The sequence below is a fragment of the Aythya ferina genome, assembly GCF_964211825.1.
Source record: "Aythya ferina genome assembly, chromosome: 3".
NCBI classification, from domain to species: Eukaryota; Metazoa; Chordata; class Aves; order Anseriformes; family Anatidae; genus Aythya; species Aythya ferina.
In genome coordinates, this window is record NC_140298.1 from 11,792,511 (window position 1) to 11,815,325 (window position 22,815).

Below are 22,815 nucleotides of genomic sequence, written 5' to 3' on the forward strand. Positions count from 1 at the left end.
ACTCTGTAATAAAAAGAAATAGGGGGAAAAATGTCAGCAGACTTAAGCTCCTACTAACGATACTATTAAAACCCCTCCCTAGCCTCGGCATTAATGAATTATCAGAGTTCAGTTCCGGGCAGTTAGCACTAGCGCTCGTATAATATTACGGAGCCTGATGTTTTGGCAAAACTAGAGCAGGAAAAAAGCTCAACCCCAGAAAGGCATATTGTACATGTGACCTGCAGGACTTGGATTATTACCTCTAAGCTTATTAAGAGTACAAGCTGTCAGTCGGACCACCCCACAACCAGGGAGGAAAACCAGGATTACTCAGCAGTAAGAGGCATAAGAAGGCGATGTGTATTCTCACGACGGGCAAAGGCAGCGAAAGTGAACCACAGACCTGCTTCAGCTATCTGGAGCCCTAATTGGCTCACAAGAGCGACTACCACGTTAGGGCATTATCATTATCTAGCTCACATAACTGGAAATTCACGCTCTGTTCTTTAAATTGGCTTAACCAGCAGCATCTGCAGCACTTTAATTAATTACAGCAATTGGCGTACCTTAAAAGTAGATGCACAGATCTGCGATGATAATGCCCCGTGAGTAATAATTGCCAGCCAGTATTAAGCCAGATCTGCCCTAAACAAAAGTGTACGCTGTTGTGCTTCAGCTACACAGAAAACAAGCCTCGGTGCAGTCTCTATTCTTGCCTGTATAGGTCCAGCAGCAAACGTCGCAGCTCGGTGTGCCACATGCCCTCAGCTGCAGAGCGCTGAAGCTCACGGCACACATGACAAAAAGCTGCGCAGGGGAAACGCTGGCACACCAAAATTCGGGCAGGTACTTCAACTCCACTTTCCTTCAAAAGAGAAACTTGCAATTAAAGTCACAACAGAGACCGATGATGGCGATTTATTTTTAGTGCGTTCCCTGCAGAAAAATATAAGGCAGATGTGACATCGAGCGCAGGATAAAGTTTTCCTGACAGCCATTAGCGTAGCTTCAGTAACAAATCCACAGCAACTCCACACAAACCTGTAATTTTTTTTTTCCTGGTATCTACAGCTCTAAAACACAACACAGTTACGTTTAAAAAACAGCAAAAAATTATTATTATTTTTATGTACAGCAATTAAAAATCTTTACTTAGAAGAAAGTTTGTGTTTTTTGCTTTTTTTTTTTTTTTTTATTTTTATAAGCATGACAATGAAATGCCTGTATCCATCCTGGACACATTTAAAAGCTCTTCTTTAACAGAGCTCTTCATACCATTTCCAGCCAGCAAGCAGAACAATGCTATCGAGATTTGTTGCGACTTGCTTCAGTACAATTTCTGGTTTAAAGCCTGATTTTACCTTTGTTTAATTACCCCCGCGCTGGGAAGCAGGACACGAGAATCTGAAATCGAGTGTCTTGCATGCAACTAAAGTTTAAACAAACACCAGGGTAAACAGCTCAATGCTTCTACGCTGACCAAATCTGATCCTCAAATTCATCCGTAATTCAGGGGTCACAACACCTGGTCTAAAGGCTGTCACTAAGCCAACTTTTGCTACCAAACTCGAACCCATTTATCATACCCAAGGTTTATCTTTCGTAGCCGTATGGAAGAACGAAACCGAAGTTCCTTCATTCTAGGAAACGCACCGTAGCTTTGAACAGATTTTTAACCAAAAATACAAGACAGACATAGGATCAGCTCAGGTATGCCGCTGTGTAAGTTGCCAAAACTTTCACCACCCCATACAAATAGATGCTGCCCGCACACAACCTGCCTTTGTGCACCTCTGCTTAACTCCCCTTTCCTGGGAGTGTGCTCGCTTCCAGTGCAAGGCACCGAGCGAACAATGAGCGCGAACACCAGCAGGGAACCGAGTGCAAGCCCCAACAGCTAAAATACCGAGGCTGATGCAGCAGCAAAAACCCGAAATAGCAATCTGACGTAGCAACTCGCACCGCCGGCATGTAAAAAGTAGTCAGAGGAGAAAAATACCCTTCATAAAACTGCAAAACTCCAGTGACTGCGTTTATATACGCTGTGTGTTTTTGGGCTGGTCAGGCAGCAGCAAAGCTCTCACTTGGCCTGTGCTTTTTAGAGTTAAACAGACGCTGCTGTATGTGTTTATGTATATAGAAGGTGTATGTTCTTACTGGTAGGTGTAATTTTAAAACATAAATACCTGCGCCCGGATAACACGTTTATCTGCGGTGCCCAGAAAACAACCGCATGCACGCGTAAACAGCTGCACCCTCGGCGTGATCACCATCGTTTCCTGCGGATCCCTTTATAAACATTAATCCAGAATCCACATGTGCTAAGGCACCGGCCTCCAAGGAAAAAAAGGCCATGGTGCAGGAGAAATATGAAATAAAATAATAACTCTTATCTAACACCGCTGCTTATTCCACACCCTCCTTTCTGATGGAGAGAGATCACAGGGGCACAACACAAGCTATTCCTTGCCTAAACGCCGTCACGAAACGCTCCGATATAAAGGTTGGAGGGATTAGCACAAAAGGTCCCCGTCCAAGACAAATGTCTCCTTCATAGTTCAGTTCACAGCCAGCGCGACTGCTCAGTCAGGCCTGCGACGCCGAGGCGCCCCGCGTGTACCCGCTAACCAAACACGCCGAGCCCCCGCGAAATGTCGTGTTGATACTAGCAAGGTTTTCAGAGGGGATTTTAATCACCACCAAGCCCAGGGAGACGCTTTGAACGCCGGCAGATCACCAAACAGCTCCCGCTTCAAATCTCAGCGCTTGACGGAACAACTTCTGCGGAGGAATCGGGAATCTGCCAACTTGGCAGGGTCTGCGCTCGCCTTCCTCCCTTCCTTCTCCCCCTCCAGCCTCTCACCTTTCCACAAGCACAAAATGCAAGACGTGAAAGAAAAAAAAACAAACATGAAACAATTTAGAAAGTATTCCAGATTTGCAAATGCTTTTCAGAGTTCACACTTACACAGAAGCCACTTTTAGAAATAAACGCACGAGTGACTGCATTAGGACGTACTGAAACGCTGGGGTTTGCTGTAACAACAAAATTACAAGGGGATTTTTAAGTAACAAGGGGAAGAAGAAAATATAATGCAGATTTCTAAGGATACTTTTAATTTAAATATTCTTCTCTCATGATTATGCTGTTTCACATGTTGCAGAAAGCCGACATTTCAGGAACTCCCTGGGCTATGAATCTTTTCCAAGTGCCACTTCCTCAAGGTATCAGACCTTTCTCTTTCGGTAACACACTGCATCATGAGGTGCTACCATTTCTCAAGTGCAAACGGCTGAATTTTAGTGCAGAATACTTCAGCCTTACCAGCACAGCAATTTATTATTTTATTTTTTTTTACTCCCCCTACTGGCATATTATAAAAGCAAGGAGAGAAAAACCTGAGGGGTGTTGCAGCTTGTAAAACACAACGAGAAAATATTTTTTGTAACCTCAAAATAATTGTTCCCACAACTTGGCAAAACATTAATCTCAATCCTGGGGATTTTTTGAGCCATCAGCAAATTTTTGGCAGGTTTTTTCATTGAAAAAAATTAACTGAGCACCTTAAAACAAGCATTTTGGACCACTTGGTGTAACAATTACCATCAAGCAGTTCCATCATCTGTCACTGCTCAGATCAAAACAGATCCCTCCCCAAAACACATTATATGGCTAGAAAGGAGTGTTCGATGGAATATCACTCCACGTGATTACCACTGGGGTACAGAAACGAGCAGAAACATCCCGGGCTTAACGAGTTGCTACTTAAATGTTAGACAGTGCTCCGTGAACCATTTTATATTAAAATTGGGTAGTTCTAAACATCACACATACAAGAAGTATTGTTTGACACAGTGCCATTTTGATGATAAATTGCAATCTACAGCTCAAATAATTCTAGCCAGGGATTAACATTTCAGAGGCTGAGCCAGAGATTATGTGTGTGGATCTTGAATTTCATCATCTCCCTTCGGCACAATAGCTTATTCTTCCTTTTTTCATCTATTCTCTCACGAAGGGTCAGGAAAGCTTAGCCTTGCTGTTTCATTCATTTCATCTCTACATTAACCAGATACCTTGCAGTCTTTAGTTCTTATGTGTTATTCCATTACAAATACTACAGCCACACAGCGCTGTGCTACTGCTAATGAGCTCTGTACCAAATCAAAGGGTGCCATCAAGTGGTTGCAGCGCATGAATGGCGTTATGCAAAGTTCATGCTCTGCACGGGGTTTCACCAGGACACATGACTTCGGGTGGATTCAACTTTGCCATCATTCAAAGCTTTTGGAAAAACTCAGACGCTGAGCGTGGTCCCTTGCAACTTTATTTCCTTCCTCTTCATTTGTAGCTGAGGAGCTGGCACGAGAAGAAGAATTTGCAGTCCCTCAACGCAAGGATCAGCAGGCGCCAGGATTTTCATGGCCACTGTGCTCACCTTCTCATCACCATGATCCCGAGGACAAGAACAGCCTTCAATACCTCCAAACAGCCTCCTGGATAACTCTGAAACAAGAAGGGCACTGCAGGGCTGGGGGTTCTCCACAGACCACCACAGAAGGGAGAATAACTACAACCACCCGTGCCAGCACACATGGCTTCAAATCAGGCTGGTTACCTGCTCATCTACGCTTCCTACTGCACTTGAAGGCAACACAAGAGCTCTTCCCTGCAACAATACTGATCAGTATTTTTGGCATTCCTCAGCAACTGGAAGTTAAAATGATTTGAAAGGTCATTCCGACACAAATAACTGGCCTTCCCAGGTTAAATACTCCATAGCCAAAAAACATTTCTTATTTCACCATCTTCTTCTAACGCAGACGACTCGAAACCACAGCCCATTACTCCACCAACTCTAAATACAACTCACCTTTGCCTGGCAGGAAAAAAACAAAAAACAACCAACCAACAAGCAACACTCAAACCCAATCTGTAGGGCATCGAGGCAGAAAAAGGGAACCAGACTTCCAGATTTTTCCAGTGAAAAGAATGGTGCCAGTCTAAAAGCTGTGGCAACTCTACTACTTTGGAAAAAAAATGTTCTGCACATGCCATGGGACACAGAAGAGTCTAGTTTGGTGGAGATGAGACTGACTTAAAATTATCCAGCTGTGTCTCACCAGATCATGGCCATCAACGTCATGACTTCCAGAAACTCAGCTGATGCTTAAAATAACATCCTTCCAGCTTGAAGAAAAAAAAAAAAAAAAAAAAAAAAAAAAAAGGAAAGAATGTGATTCAAATGCAATCAGTCAAAATAGACATAATTCTCTTCATTGTGGAAAGGGCTTGGTTCCAAAGTTTAAAAAGCTGAATGGTCATGACCACACTAGCACAACCACCAACTTCCTGAGGATGCAACTTCAACCACATTTTTCCTGCAGCAGTGACAGAGAAGGCTCCATCCTCCAGAAATGCTCAAGGTAAATGAGATCCAAACTCTTCTGAGACTCTTCCCATCCTCCTGAGAGGTGTCAGTAATGTTCCTACACCTGGTCTGTCTAAACAACCTGCCGACAGCTCAGGCAGCCACTCATGATTTGGGATGCCCACCGCAGCCACCCTAAGGAAGTATATGGTTATAATGCCCGTGTGTTATGACAAATAACGAACTTTTATCAACTGCAAGGCAACATTTGTGTGGCAGACCAAAGATGACTGGAATTAGCAGTGCAGAAGGAAGCCCGCCCTTAAAAATCCCCATGTTCTTCCTCATAGGGAGATTTCCAACTTCACATGTTCCCCTTTGCACTTGCTTGCTTTAGTAGGCCTGCTGAATCCCTGATTCTGTAACACAGCCTTTGCAGGAAATCTGCTTGCAAACTTCCAAAGGCTTAGCTAGAGGTAGATGTAGGAAAAAAATAATTTAAAGAAGTACCAAGAACCATGCTAAGCCACGTCCCATAGTGTTTCACAATGCAAGTATTACAGAAATAAAAGAGAGAAAGTGCTTGGCTTCCATTAAGCAGCAGAGAGTGGCTCCATCTGAAGAGAAGACCTGAAGGAAGGGATGCAGGCAGCAGTCACGGAGCAGCCTGCATTAAAGCCATTGCACTAAACCCAGCTGAAACCCCCAAATTGTTCCATAGATCTCGAATATCCTGTTACCCTTCCTCTACAGCATCCACACTAGTTATTTACGCAGCCCATCTAATACCTTAAATCCTTCCAAATAAATCAGTTTCTTTCATTGTACGGTGCAATTAAAATTACATAACATGAATTGTAACCAATTATAGCAAAGATTGATGCTGATGATTCACGGAACAACTTCCTACTAATTCTTCGTTGACAGATTTTTAGGGTTATTGTTCAAATAGTCCATTTTGTCCTTTCACTGACAAGCACACAAGAGCCAAAATCCTCCCAAACTCATTATGCTCCTTCCTACAGCTGCTCTTGGGAGCAGGCACCCGTTGCCTCCGTCACTCCTGGCTTTGGCACTTCGTGGAGTTACTTCTGCAGGGGTGTTTCCTTCGCTCTTATTCCACTTTGGCCTGACGACAGCTTTTTCTCTCTGCTTCCCACGTTACCTGATCAGCCATTCTCCCTTTGTTTTAGCCTTTCCATTGCTGACAGCTCCTTACACACCAACATCAGCCATATCAATAATTCTTCACGTCATTTTCAACATTGCTTCTGATGTGTTAAATACTGTACATCCTTCTTGGTTTTTGTCCCGTGCCTTCCTGCAACTGCTGACATTCACTGTTTTGCCGTAGGGAGCGGAGCTTCCCCATGTCTTATTCTTTGCCACCCCAAATATTCTCACAGTATAGATCATTAGAGCTGCATACAAGAATGGGGAATCTTTAAGGAAAACCTCCAAAAAGTGTATTTACTCTCAGCAGGCACAGCCCTCAGAGTCAAACCCACCAGCTTCCTATTTCAGACTGTGCACCACCAGGTATTAAACCAGCTCAGCCCCAGGTCCATCGCGCTCAGCCTGCCATCCTCCTGTTTCTTCTCAGCTCCGGTCTACAGGAAACATTTCTACACACCCAATTAAACCCAAAGTTGTTCTTTCCTGCTGCCCACCAAAATTCAGGAAACAATTCGCCCCAGCTACACCAACAGGAAGGGAGAAACTTCATGCACAAAAGCAACATGATGGCACGGGGGCAATTCAGAACGAGGAATGTGCTGAGAGGGAAAAAATCCTGCATGGAATGGCATTAATTAAGTTATGGAGGTCAATTAATTTCCATTATATTAAACTCTATTAAGACAGCTAACAACCAAAGATAAGAGGCTGAAGGCAATAACACTCAGCGCTATTACACTGCCAGATGGTTTTCCTAATAACAAAGGGTAGCAGGAACCCAGAACTCTTCTTTTTCTGTCAGCCAGCTCCTGTTCTGCTGGTGGCCACTATTCTTAAATAATATGCCCTGGGTTAAATTGTGCCTGCTTGCACGTACAATCCTATCCAGTCACTTAATGCAGGGCTACATTTTACACAATAATGGGTATTTTAATTCTTTTTTCAACACACGTTTCTGTACTTTGAGCACATGCAATTGCAAGGTTTTATCTCAAATCAAGCGACGTATTCAATTGGGCTCCCAGATTATCTGCCTTTGAAGGTGACTTATGTCAAAAACATTTTTCATTAAACGTGTTGCCATTTTTCCCATTTCCCACATTGAATATTTCGAACTACGTGGCTGCAACATATGCTGGTTCAACACCGTACGGCTACTGGGTCAAAAATGAGATTTATCCATCATAATGTCGCCCCAGACGGTGGCATTTTAAATAATGATATTCTGAAACGCATCGAGAGCAAACACGTATCTGTGACTACATGTAAATGTGAACACACACTCCAACACAAAAGCAGAAAAAAGTGGCAAGCTGAACAAGCTTAAAAGCAAACACTTTTCTATTAAAAGGCAAGTTGGTCAGCTCAGCTTATGTCTGGAGTATGATTAAGAACCCCACTGTAAAACAATTACCAAGACACTATTCTGTATTTGATGTCTGAAAGAGAAAAGACCTCATGCGGACTCTGTGTGAGCTGGCAAGTCTATTTTACCGCTGATTTTCTATGAATAAACATATGCTAAGAGTGGCTGAAACACACTGCTGGTTTTAAACATGCCTAATGTAGTATTAGGGGTTCGTTTCCAAAGCTGTCTGCCTTGTTTATCAGCTTCCTCCCTCCAGCTGGCAAAGAACACCACTGATAGCAACCCCGATCAGTTGTCTGGCACCATACACTCATCTACAGGAGACGTGTACTTCTAGCAAGGAAATAAAGCCAAAAAACCCTAAACAAAGTGGTTCCAGCAATTTAGAAAACAGTTGTACTTTACTACTGTGAATCAATAATAACCTGATAAATTATATGTCATCAAACTCATTCCACTGTAAATGTTATGGTGTACAGCACTTACGGAGCGGTGATGCCTGGGCTGTTCCGGGCAACTCCCCGCACCCTCCTGTCTCCATCTTCCATTCGTGAGACCCTCTAGTGTAAGTGTAGCATAAAAATCAGAAAATGAGATTACTTTGCCTTTTCTAGCAAAATTTCAATTGAAAAGCTGTAATGTAGTTCTCCAAATTGCTGTATAATCTGTAGGCAAATACGTTCCACACAGTTCCACTTAGTGCAGTTATTAACACCGCATCAGAAATAATATTATTTGAAGGACAGTTTAGGCACCACATTTTATGGGATAAGGATCAAATAACAAAAAACCTACAGAATTATTTGTGAAAAACAAATACAGGAGAAAAGAGTGAGATCCAGGGGCTGCTGTGGGTCACAAGTCCCATGAGCTGACGGAGCCTTTAGGGGAAGCTTTTGCAGCATCTGCCCTCGCAACCAGCCGGGTTGTGTCTCCTCTCCACGTGCTGTGCCTTTCGGAGGGGAACACCTCCCTCGAACAGCCCAGTCTTCACACCTTGCTCACTTAATACTTGCACTAATGCAATTGTCCTACAGCATTTGGTGCAGAAATTCTCCAGCAGAACTCGTATTCATGAAGGGTGTCATCCACATCCTTTGCCTTCTGTAATTTTCAGAGAAGATGCCCACTATTCGACAGTGGCTTCGATACCTCCTGGGTCAGTGCTGATGGACAGGAGACTCCTCCGCTCCAGGACATCTGCCCTACACCAGGAGCAGTCACTCACCGCACAGGCCCGTCTCCTGCTCCTTGCAGCTCCTGGGTTTTAGTTACAATTGCTTACACGTGCTACCATGTAGTCTGGACGAGAGATATCGATTTGTTCTGAAAGATGCTGGAGGTCTGCAAATTACAAAATGCAGGCAAGGTCTCCTGCCCTTCTTCCCCCATAAACACTCCACAGGCCAATCAAGACAAAGATTCCTGCAAGTTTTGCTCCAAAACCCTAATCTTGGAGATTCCTGGACTAGAACAAAGTGCTAAATATTTAATGTAAGCAAAAACGGAAAGCAAAACAAGTTTCCTGATTCTCTATTAAATTTAAGGCAGAGCAAGTGTGAGATGGCTGACAAAGCAGCATTTAATTCCCCGCTATATCTAGACCAGAATACCCAGCCTAATTTACACAGACAGACAGTCACAGCTCACATAATCACATACAGCAGAATATGACAGTGGAATTAAAGGACCAGGAAAGCATGTCTGAACCACGAGCTTCCTATTCTAAATGTATTAAAGGCAGACATTTAATTCAGAAAAAGGCTAACCTGGTTGTTTCTCATTTTAAGCCAAAAATTTATTTCAAGCAGAAAATACAAAATGAGTGATATAGCTTTTTTTGATTACTTTTTTTTTTTTTTTAAATAAATCAAATAGCCAGTTTAGACTTAGGCTCCCACATGCCACAAAGATGCACTAGAAGAGATAGCCAAGATTTTGTAATAAGTACTGATATAGCAACCGATCAGCAAACGAGGAACCGTCTTATTCCACATGCCAGTCTGTTTTTCCCCAGGTTCTTTTTGCAAACGGAGCTGACAGTACTCAGAATTTCAATTCAGTACGCTGCACTGGCATTCACCTCCCAGCATTTATTTCCAGAACCAGGTGTGAAGTTTTTGACATCTGGCCTCATGCTTTTATTCCAACATAAAGCAGAACTTGCTCTTGTGAAGGTACTGTAGCAACACTGGTGTCATTGAAGGTAATTAAACACCCAGTCTAAAAGTCTGATTTTACCAAAACTGGGGGCTAATTACTCCACAAATTCAGATGAGCTGGTATTTCTTGAAAAGCCTCATTTAGAAAATAACGCATTTAAAGCTGTATCTGATGGGTGCTCCCGTCTTCCTAATACCTCATTTTATTGTGTTGCTTTTAAAATCAGTCACCTTTAATCCCAGGAACATTTCTACATTCCATCCACGTGCCCTCTTTCCTATTACTTCCACATTATTTATCACCTTTGTGTTGTCATATCTAAAACCAATGGATGGGCATTTTAGGACAGGAAGCAATCTCTCCAAACCTGTGAATGACATAACATGCTTTAGGGCATTCAAAATTAAAATTAATCATAAGCAATCATGGTACAGAATTTCTGGAGAAAGAAAACAGAACAGAGGACTTGTTCCAATAAAATTAAACTAGATTATGCCAAATTTTCTTTAACTTTTTTTTTTTTTTTTTTTTTGTTAAAAAACTTTTCTTTCATTTTGAGGCATTGCTCACATTTGAGCTGAAGATGGTTCAGAAGCCATGGTGGGTTGGGGCTCCTAAAGCTAAAGAGCAGCAGTGGACAAAAAGAAAATTCATCTATCTTCCAGCTTAAGTTTATTATTCTTGATAACTGTTTGCTGTAGGCTACTTGAATGAACTCCAAACACCTGTTTTCTCACTGCAGCAGTTGGACATTTTCCTGGAGAAACCACTTAAAATACCGTTATTGGTCAACGGAAAAAAAATAACCAGAAGCGTGAATGTGTCTCACAGAATGATACACACCTGAGATCTTACAAGGCACCGTCAAACTTGAAAGGCTGGCATCTAAAAATCAGGAAAAGTTCGCAGTAAGGCAGGGGTTTTTCTTCACCATCACTACCTAGATATTCAAAAAGGCACTACCAGCAAACAGTAGCCTAAAACAGGATGTTGGAAAGAGTGGGAAAAGCTCTAGAAAGGATTGGTGTGCAAGTGCGTTCAGTTCCCAAGACCTCAGTACACAAACAGCCTGGAAATTTGGGGCAGTGCTTTGTCCCACACGTGATAGTTTGCAGGCAGAGCTGGGTGCTGGTCCCTAGAAGCTGTGGGCAGCGCAAGCAGAGAAGGATGCTGAACACTCACCTACGCAAGTGGTCCTTAAAGACAATGCTAATGATCTGCTAATGCGATGAAGGGAAACAAAATCCGGTGTGTAACCACTATCACATCATTGTGGGTGATTCGTTAGAGGCAAGAATAATGAAAGGGGGTTTCCAGACGCACAGAAAGTGGAATCTGTTCTCCATATCTGTAATGGGTAAGGCAAGAAATAGCAGCCCAAAACCGCATCAACAGATCCCCAGTGGTGAGGGCAATGAAGCACTGAAATGTGCTGCCTGGAGATGCTGCAGAGATCCCATCTTAAAAAGCTTTTAAGAAACAGCTTAGAGAAGTGTTTGTCTGGAATGATGCTGCAAGACAGATCAGGTAAAAGCTGCCTCCAGCCCAAGCCTAGGCAAGTCTAGGAAAAAAGCTTCAAAAACAAAAACGGTGAGACATTTTTCTCCATTCATCTGCAAAACAGAAAACTGGAAAAGTTGTTTCATAGACCAAATCTTCACCCACTGAAAACTTCCTACGAGCTTTTCAATTCCATTCAAGAGTGTAGAAGGAATCAATCTCCAAGGCTGCCAGCAAGCAGGTAAACGTGAGTCCATCCTCAGTGCATGTGCTTATATCCTCTTCCTATACACTCCTTGCAAAGAGAAGCTTTGGGCAATACAATTTTTCCATGACATTAGCTACCTTTATTTTAGACAAAGTTCTCATACAGAGAGTCAAATAAAACTTCAACATATTAGGACCAACTTAAAGTCAGAGTGGAAACAGCATATGCTCAAATTAACCTTCGGAGTAATGACAGAGAAAATCACTTACTGGATTTTTAAATGAAAGGCAAGTAGCCCCTGCTCACTGAATGAACTCATGCCAATCTGTACAAGTTTGAAAGCCTATTACCTCGTCACAGGATGAAGGAGTCTTACTCAGCTATGAATTTCTAGCTCTCCATCTTGCAACAACCAATATGAAGATCTGATATGATTATTCAGAAGAGTAATGAACCCAAGGTAACTTAACTATCTCAGGAAGAAAAGTCAGATAACCAAATAGAGTTTGGCTAAACAAAGACACAATCTAAGACAAGAAAGCTCACGGTGAATATACAAAGAATGCAGCTGTGAAGAAGAGAAAAACGTGGCAAGAAGAATATTGACATTTAGATATTAACAAACCATGCTATGAACAAAGTATTTATGGATTAGATATGCAGTAGATGACAAAGGTTCACTTACTAAAACGCAAATACAGAGCAACCAATGTGTTAAAAAGTTGTAAAAAATATCAGAATATAAATGTATTTACAAGACTAAAACAACAAAAATTAAAAACCACAAGTACCCTGCTTCATTTCCATTTACAGCACGATTTTCTTGCACAAACCACCACATCTCACTTCTGTTAAAACTTCACCTAAAAGTCCAGACTGATCCTGTTCTGAATTTGACAGTGTCTGCAAACAGAGACCTCAAACTTCAGCCACGTATCTGTTAGCTGACCCTTGTTCAGGCATGCTGAAGAAGCAATACAAAATGAGTTTCGACACTAACTTTTAATAACAACAATAAAAACCTCAAAATAAATATTTTAGCAGAGTTCAAATTGCTTCACAATGGAAGAACATCCCTCAATGTTTAGGCTTCAGCATCCTGCATTCTCAGTGGTGCTAACTAAAAAGGCAGGGAAGCCCTGCAGAGACTGGGGGCAGAGAACATGTTTGGACAAAAGGAAAGGCTCCCAAAGGGCTGTAAGCATACCCTGCCCAAACGTAACCTGTCCTTTTCCAATTCAGTGACAAATATTTTCCTTTAAAACCAGAAAAATGTTACATTGAGGCTGAAATTAGTAAATCAGCAGTTTAGGTAGTGGGGAGATTAACCTCCGGTCCCTCAGTTCCCAAGTGTTGAACCAGCAGGTGTTTTGTGCTCTGAAACGTCAGCCAGCCATTGAATCAGATGTCACTTGCTGCAACAGATGAACTTATTTTCATCCACCACTAAGTGGAGCTGTTACTCTTGGAAAAAAGTTTCGCCATCATTCCAAGTGTATTTGGAGAGCAGATTTTGTTGGCAGTATCTACAGCTTTCTGTAGGGGGGGCAGGGGGACCAAAAGCAACCAGTTGTATTGTTGCTTAAGGTCTCAATTTCAGCAGTAAAGCTATTTAATAAGTTTAGTATTTCTGAGTGCTGTTTAGATTAACTGCTCTAATCCAACAATAAGCATCCAGCAGCAAATATTTGGCAGTTCTCACGGGATGAACTAATGGCATAACTGCGGTTGTAAAGAATAAGCCTGCACATAACAAAAGATTGTTTCGTAACTGATACCTGCTGGAGCCATTTCCATCTGCTTTGTCAGAGGCTGGGTGTTTTGGGGCACAGCAATCCCTGCAAAACCTCCCACCGTGCGAGCGTTACTGCAGCTCAGTGAAGATTTGAGGCACAAAGTGAGAACGACACGCATCAGATGTCTCGCTGCCACCCCCAGACATCATCCAACAACATGTGAAAAAGCCATGTGCTTTTAAGGAACCTGAAGTCTACATGTGCATTATAAACTTCTGAAAAAAAATAAATAAAAAATACTCTGCAACGTCACAGGAAATCCAGCTATACCCAGAGGGGTTGACTGAGACATATACTGACATTGTTTTATCCAGAGCAGCTTGTACAGTGACAATCGGTGATGGAGACTTCCCTGATTAAAATAAACTAAGTGAGATAGAAAAGGAAACTCCAGGAAGCAGTAACTAAACTGTGTTTTGTGTTCCTAAGTCCCGTAAACAAAAATAGAAACATGACATTTAAAAGCAAAGTATAAATTGCACTTGGCTGTCAGCCCTTTTAAACGATCGGTCGCTGGCAATCAGAATAAACCTTAGCTTTCAAGGCCCAAATCACTTCTGATATCAAAAGGAAGAAAAAGCAGCTGTTTTTTTAGGCAAAATAACTGTAACTGGCAAACTCCATTGCTTTTGCATACCTCAGTGCTGTGACATTAGTGCAACTCAGTACACGAGAGGTTTTTTTAAAGCTACATAAGTAAAAACTAAATTGAGTTACTGAAAAACAGACCAAAATGAAACTACATTCATGAGAGATAAACACGCTGTCTGAATGTCACACAGTCCTTTAAAATGTCTTTCAAAAAGAGAAGAGGGAACTCCAGCTAAAGCAGTTTCCCCAGTTTTCAGCCTGGGCAGCCCCAGAGTGGAAGCTGCAGCCCAGCTTGGAGGACAGAAATGAAATAAAGGAGCTCCACGTAGCATTAAGCCCTGCCACTTGGTGCGCTGCAGAGCGAGATGTGCAGATGTCACAGCCCAGCTCAGACTTGTTCGCTCCCCAGCTCATAGAAAAATAATGTGTCATAACCCATAAACCCATGAGTCATAACCCAGCTCTAGCTTGTTTGCTCCACTGCTCACAGCAAAATAATGCACAGACGACTGATGCTTACAGGGAGAGAATTTAAGCAGTGCAGTACCCTACCCACTCACCTGTGCTTAACCAGGACATAAGAATGAGTATTTTAATAAGCCTTCATTACTGCGGAACAAGCTTTTACCATGCCTCAGCAGCCCAAATTTTACTCAAGCCCCTTCCAGCATTTGGACGCCTTTTCATTATTAATCACAGTCTCACAGGTATAAAAACCAACGTAACGTTCCAGCTTACGTTCTCTATGACAAACGTCCATTCCTTGTCTTCAAACTCTTCAGCGTGGGGATCCTAGAAAAACAAAGCAGAGAACTTCAGTCTAAAAATAATCCAGGGTGCCACAGAGAGAAATTCAGCCAAGATTTTTTATACGCTCATAGAAATATTTTTACCCGCTGAAGACGATGGAGGGAAATATTTCAGCTAGGAGGTAGGCTTCAACGGATGTCAAGGAGATGACAAACAAGTTGGTGTAAAACTGCCAAAGATTTAATAAAGCCTCCTACGGATAACACACACGAGGTTTCTTCTGATATATGCCCGTAATTCTCTTTGCTTTCATCACAGGCAAAGAATAAACAAATCTCACTTGAATTCTTACATTCCACCTTCCAGTAAGTCCAACACATCTACATCTCGCAGACAACTGTGGAGGAAGGTGCTGCTCCTCCCTGGCGTGGGAAAGCGCCCACCTACAGCAAGCATCCAAACCATCGTCCCCACCACCTCGTGCCCAAAGCGTGAGCAGAGATCCAGAGCCATAGCTTCAGCTGAGCACCGCATTTCGCTGCAGATTACTTAGACACCTGTCCTTCCTTCACAATGTTTCTATTACATTACACTCAAGGAACAACAACTGTTTTCACCAACAGGAAGACAAATGATGAGTTTCACAGATTTGGCATTTATTTCCAATTTCACAAGCTCTCAGTGCAGTGGTGTAGTCTACGTTGTGTTGTCTGAAATCAAGATCATGTCTGAAACTGTAAGTCATCCCCTTCAGGCCTTTATCAAGGATCTTACCTTAAGAAATAGGTATATATTTTAATGTCATTAATTTATCATCCAGTCGTGCTTCTGAGCAGCTATAACCAAGTAATGCTCTCTTGCAAGGAACATAGCTTTAGCCTTTCTTCCTGACAGGAAGAGTCATTTTGCTATACCTCAATTTTATCCCATTATGTCTGGTTACAGGAAACCCCTCAACTACTCGCTCGCCTCTGCCACCTGCATGCTTTAGATAATTGCACATAAATGTCACTCCCCCATAACTCCTTCATCACACTCGGTGAGATCCCTCAGGACCCCCAGAGTTTTCTTGTTTCTGTCTGAAGCCTGTTGATGACACCACACTAATTCTGCCTTGCTGCTGTAAGGTAACACAAAGGATCGAGAGATTTTGCTTCTGCTTTGTGTATCTGCAGTGGTGCCCAGGTCTCACGTTCAATCATTACAGCCTTATCTGGGGCTTTGCTTTAACTAGCCAGCCACACTCAGTTTTGCCTTCAAATCTGACATGCAGTTGTTAACAGGGACTGTAACCCCGTACGAGAAATAATTCTCTTTAACTAGCTCTTAAACACACAAAAAATGTAGAAAACAGGAAGTTTACAGCATAAACAACCCCAGAAAAGAACATCTTCTCTCTCCAGCACTCAAAAGAGTTGGAGAAGAGTGCTCTTAAACAGGCCTCCTCCTCAACGCCTTGGGCACCAGCATTAGCCATGTATTTAACAGCCACGTCCACAGGTGCCACGTGCAAAATGCATTTTTAAACATGCTACTTCAGCAATGGCAGGCAGTTTCCATATAGAAATCAATGTCAAAATCTGACACATGATTTCTTTTGCTGTATGAATCAATCTCTATAGATTTTTAAAAATCAGAGGACTTTGAATACTACAGATGAGTGTAAAAACATATTGTGCCATTAGCCTTACAGACAGAAGGGCAGCTAGATGCAGACAGAAAGATCCCTAGGTATCTCCATGTCCCAATTAACATACTTGTAAATATCAGATTATGTAATCATGCATCCATCACGTTAATCAGCTTTGTGCAGTTCTGCATTATGTAAATAACGAGCACGCTACCTGCCGCTTTGCTGTATCTCGCATCAATTCCAGAGATATCATTTGCTCTAATCCAGCTATTAAATACTTACCATTTTCACAAGTTAACCCGGGGCAACTACCTTTTTGTTTAATTGCTTCCTCTGATACAGCATAAAACGGCATAATGAGATTTAATAGGATCATTAATCACTTCAGGTTTAATATGCTACTCCTTAAGATGTGACTAAACTCTTAAAGAGTTCATCTTGCTCAATTTTCTTCAGAACTCCCAAACCAAGCTTGCAGGTTTCCATAAAACTCCTTGCGAACTCAGGGCCTGGTATTTTATCCTACATAATAAACAAAATGCTCATTATTTTGTCCATGCAAGACAATAATCTAGAAAGAAAAATTAAGCCCTTCTGTTGATGGCACTGATGCTGATTCCCACCTCTGAAGGCCACAGAATCAGATGCTCTGCTGTACACTTTTGATAATCTGATAGAGCAAAATCGTACTGTAGATCAGAGACTTCTCACTGTTTAACAGGCTAGCATGAACTTTACAGAGAAGCGAACACCTCAGAAAAGTTAAATCCAGTCTATTACCCCCAGATTCCCTACCAATTACACAGAACAAAAAAAAAAAGAAAAACTTCAAGCATTTCTCTGATGAGCAACCAAGAATTCAGATGGCATGAAGCATGCTAAAACTTGGACACTTTGGGCACACGTAAGGTATTTCAGATTTAAATATAAATACGTTCTTTATTATTAAAGAGCCCCATTTCTTGTTACTCTTCAAATGGCTCAGCAACATAAAGCCCCAAATGAGCTCATACAGATCAGCCTTGGCATTTAGTTGCAATAGACAGGTAAGCAGCTTCACTCTTCTTGCTAAAATGCTTTTATGAGAAATCCAGGATGCAGCACACATTGTCCTATTTCTAGCTAATTTGCAACCCGATTATGTGGTCAGCATTAGCAGATACTTCTATAATTAACCCCACAATAGTTTCTATTGCAACCACCATTCCACCCTTTGGGCTAACGCTTCCATGTGTGGTCTCTATAAATAATGATGCCTCTATGAATCTGCCTAGTTCTTTGGCTTATTTTGGATTTGCAGAGGGTAAATACCAGTAAAAAGCATAGCAGCACGTATTTCCCACATCATTGCACGGCTAACCCCTAACTCTGCATTCAGTTCCCACACAAAACTCAAGTGATGAATTCAGCAAACTATCATTTGCGGGCTGTACAGCTGACTACCTCTTATGAAAAACAACATTGCTGTGCGAAGAATCACCCTAGCAGTAACAACTATTATGGCCTTTCACGTTTTCACCATGTGAAAGTCCTCCCAGGTAACACAGCACACAAAACCTCACCTCACCTGCAAGCAGATGCAGCCCGTCACTGAAAACGTGCAGCTGGAAACACCTGATGACTGGAGTTACAGGCAGACCTCACTCCCCTGCTCCCTCCTGAAAGCAAATGCTGATGAAAATTACCTAAAAAGCTCAAGAAACAAACAGTGTAATATTCTCCGTCTGAAACTGCCTCAAAACCATCACTACCTTACTAACACAGAAGGAACACGAGGGGTAAGAGCCCAACAGTTCTCTAGCAACCTCTTGCAGAAGCACAGCTACGCTCCATCTAAGATTTATTGCACTTTTACCTTGAATTGAAAACTGTATTTGGGTAAGTGGATTAAAAGACTGGTCATTTCTTCTCATTATTATTATTTTTTTAAATCATCATTCTGAGTATCAGGAAATGGGGCTCCTTTTCTTGTTTTTCTTTCCACACACATTAACCTCTCAGTATGATGCTCCTTTTTGACATCTTAAACTAAGTTTGGAGCCTTCTTCCCCCTCAGCCCTTCTTTCTTTCTTTGCTCTGGCAAGCAGAGGATCTTAGTGCTCAAAAGTGATGCTTGGGTGGGAAGCCAAGAGTAGGGAACTGTGCAAAGGAGAGAACATCACCTTACAGCTCTCCTACAGTGAGATACCCATTAGATATCCACAGATAACCATGTTCCCCACTCCCTTCTCAAGGTCAGTGGAGCATTTGGGTCCACATGCTGAAGCCTAACCATATCCCGCTTACCTGGGAACTCTCAACTGCTTTCCTAGAGATCTGTTGACCCTCAATAAACTCAGTCCCAAAAACCTTCCTCATGCTCTCCCACCCATCAGCCTCCTCCTGCACCTCCCTTCTGCCTGGCCATGCACCAACTACCAGCAAACAGCCAGTCCTTCTGAGCTAGGGCAAAAGACAAGCAATGAGGCATTTCTGCATCCCATTTTTCCTGGTTTTTACCAGGTCATCACCAGCCCATTCATCAAGGGGCCTGGCTGAGAAGGAGATGCCTTCTGTGACGTAGAAGGTGGTTTCAGAAGACTGAGGGAAGTTTACCCATCTCCAGTAAAAGTTTAAAAGTTATCTTCATGGTTATTGCTGCTTCTCTTGTAACAGGAATGAAAGAAAGGTATTGGCAAACAAGGGACTGCTGCTCCTCCTGAGCAGCAGCCGGAGCAGGTCGGGAAAATCTTCAGCCTGTTAGCATCTGCTGCATTCCTCCTTCCTTTCCCATGCCTCCTCCCTAAGCTTTCCTGGTTTTTGAAGCTTGTCTTTCAATTAGATCACTTCATACCAGCCTTAATCTTCAGTCTTTCTTCTGGGGGAATAAAAGGACTTAAGGCCTGTCATGCTGAATCAGATCAAGCGATGACGGGGTTTGATCTCCCTCTGCCAGTGACCTCCAGCAGATGCTCTGGGTACTCCAACATCTGTCTTCAGTGGTTGCACTTGGCCGTTTAAAACTGCAGAAGCCTCAAAATTTGACCCAATTCTTGTCACTCCCAATGTTGTTTGCAGAGGCCTGATTAGCCTAGAAACGTCACACACAGCTGTGGTCAGCTCCTGTTCAGCTGAGTTTCTGTAAAGCAGCGAGCACCAAGCAGACCTGTGCATTGCTACTCCAAGCTCACACTTCCCTGTACAGCCTCTAGACTAGAAAGACAATGAAGTTGACATTTTCTTTTAACTCCAGTTTTACAATTAGTGCCCACACTAACCCTGACATTAAATTTAGTAAGCAAATGGAATTTTGCACTTCTCACATCCCTGAGCTTACAGCTTTTATACCTGCTACACAACATCGTGTCTTGTCTACGTAGCTGCTGCTTCTTTTATGGATTAACCTCCCAGGAGTTGGGTGAAACCACTGTTCTCTTCCAGGGCTGAAACAAGTATCTTCTGAACCTGGCTTCACTCTTCACTTCCTGGGAACGGTGTTACTGGAGGCTTTTTTCTCCTGAGACAGACTGGCTATGTTGGAAAGTAGTGCTAGTGAAATAAAGGCATTAGTTTGTAGCAAGGTAAATTATGTGAATTTGAGTGTGATGTATGATAAGTCTAACAACTTCATGGAAAAAAGGCCACCAAGGAGAAGAAGCAGCTTTTTCAGGTAGATTTTGATTATGACAAAGGAACTGAGTACCACGTGTCAGCTGAGAAATGACTTGGCCCTGGGTGTTACTACAGGACATCCAGATCTGTAGAAAGCTGGTGGGCTGCCTGTTCATCTCGGAGTAGAAAATACTGGAGTGTTTCACAAACAAAATGTATCACATGCATTACAGCTTGCTTCTGAGAATAACTGATGACATGCATACTAGTCAGCTGCCCTTATTTTTTAACATCTGAAGTTATAAACTTCAGTCCCTCTCTACATATATGTATGTATATATTCAGCCTGAAAGCCAGAGTTACAGAATTCCCCCCAATACATTTGACCTTCTGCCTCACTGAACCTACTTTTCCCTCTTCCAGCTGTCCCATGACCCCCAAAAATGGAGGAAGTGATCTGTACAGCAAACTCCTCAAGGACTGCAAGCCACAGGACACACACCACCCCCTTCAATTGAAAGGTGGCATTCCAGGAACAGCCCAGAAGCTGACAACAGCTCCATCGCTGTGGGATGGGGTTGGCATCCCTGGATTACCTGGCACTGCAAACCTCACCTACTAACCTCTCATGTGATTTATTCAGAGAGAGATGTGGGGTGGGAATACTTTCGACCACTACAAGTCTCCTTTCAATGTCTATTTTATTCTTATTTTACTCTGCCTTTTGAAGTGTCTTTCTTCCCTGCTTTGAAAGGAAGAGCTGGTGATCTTCCCTGCTGTTGCAATAGTGCACAGGTGACAAGCCACGTGTATTACTGACAGAACCAGTGCTCTCTGTAACCCACTGAAGCAAAGTCCACGCTCACTCTCAACGAACAAACACACTAGCTGGGGAAGCTCACTTGGCTTTTAAGCTAGAAAATAATGACCTTGCAATTGAAATCCTCGTGGTGCAATTGACATTCACTCGGCTTTGCTAAAAGCAGCGGTCTCACCTGGCACAGAAAAAAAAATCTCATTTAAAATCTCTCTGAGGTAGCACAGGTGTGTGTTTGTACATAAGAACACAAGCGAATATATATGGTTTCACATGTGACGGTTAAACCTTGCTTATGTAGGGACTCTGAAAACGAACTTCTGGAGTGCTACCATGGCAACCATGAAAAATGTGAATTCAGCGAGCTTTTCTGGCATTTGGGGATCTTTCTGTGAAAGCACTACAAACCATGGGCTTAAAACACACAATAGGTTTGTTGTTTAACGCTGCCTCTTTCTTCCCATTTTGGTTAGGAAATCCAAGGCATAACCAAACAGCAACGTACAGCACAGCACAGAAAGCTGGGCCATTTTCAGAACAAATGGAATTTTTTATGCAATTAGCACTTGAGCTGGCTGGAGGGGAGCTACAGCTAGCTAGGGGAGGCTGAATCAGTAGATCCATTTGATGCTTTTTCCCTGCATGACTCCAGAGCATTCTAAGGTTTTACCAGCAGCCCAGACTTAAGAGAAAAAGTTTATTTATTTAAAGTGAAAGTTACCAAAATGAAGGTTGTCGTCTCTTCAATACTTGCTCGGCTTGAATTACAGATACACGGTTGGCAACAAGCTAACACCCAAAATAGGGATGTGCAGATAACGCCAAGCATCTTGTCTGCTGACCCATCACAAGCACTTCACTAGCCAGCTCTCAAGTGTCCACAGGTGACTACTGGAGAGGATATTCTTAACGTTCTCATCAGCACTTGAAACCTCGACTTATCTCCTAATCCCACCAGCAACACGTTTCAACAGCCACTTACAAATGCACAGCCACTACTGTGTGAATCATTTCCCCAAACACGTAGCTGTCTATTTTGGAGCCTGCTCTTTCCCGTCCCCGCGCTCCCATTTCACACAGCACCACAGCGCTAATTTGTTATCTGTGATTGCTACAAAGCTCTGCCGGGGCAACCTGCTCCCATCAGAGGCTCTGCCAGCCTGGACGTGGAGCCAGCAGCTTGCCTCAGCTTCTCAGGCTGCAGTGAAAGGGGACAGCTACTGCTTGTTAAACACCAAGGCCATGCTAAGTGCAGTTATTGCTAAGCGATAAATGTTCAGCACTCACTCTTCTTCGCAGGGAAGTGGCTCCTGAAGGGGCTTTTACAGAACTGCAGAGCGAGCCACCTCTTTTCCTGAGCTTTACTGCTCCTTTTAGCCTCCCTCCTTCCAGAGGAGGAAACAATATAAATACCTGGCTTGGAAGTCAGCTCCCAAAACAGCTGCTGCAGCCTGCTATTATGTGCTTCCCCTCGCACTCCTCTAGCACTGGCCGGCCGATCCATCGACTCTGCAGAAAATAACTCTTTCCTTTTGACTCTCTTTGTCCAGAACGTACCAGTTGCACAAAGAGCAGCTCTCCAGGTGTGAGGACAGAGCCCACACTGGAGCTGAAGTGCTGCCGTAGCGCTGAGCCAAGCGGCCGCAGCGTAAGCTGTGCTGACACCACGCTGCCTGCAGTAATTCCTCGCTCGTGGCCGTTCATCCAGGCAGGCTGTGCTCACGGAGATAAGTGCTTCTGGTGTGTTACCCAGCCTGCTCGAGAGGCTCTTCTCTGTGACACACCTGTGTGTCCTCAGAGAGGGAAAAGGGGGGTTTGGGCACTCCCAGGCACTCCTGCTGGAGGAGCCTGAGGAGTGGTTAGAGCA

General features: G+C 42.9%; 1 protein-coding gene across 11 annotated transcripts in view; it reads right to left on the reverse strand.

The window, feature by feature from the left end:
* The window catches only part of EHBP1 (EH domain binding protein 1), a 208,708-nt gene that overhangs the window by 147,014 nt on the left and 38,879 nt on the right, over positions 1–22,815 (reverse strand). For all 11 annotated transcript variants that reach the window (XM_084512769.1, XM_084512768.1, XM_084512767.1 and 8 more), the window contains exon 5: positions 14,896–14,949. In XM_084512769.1, the coding sequence (XP_084368895.1) occupies positions 14,896–14,949 (54 nt within the window). The remainder of the gene's footprint in view (positions 1–14,895; positions 14,950–22,815) is intronic.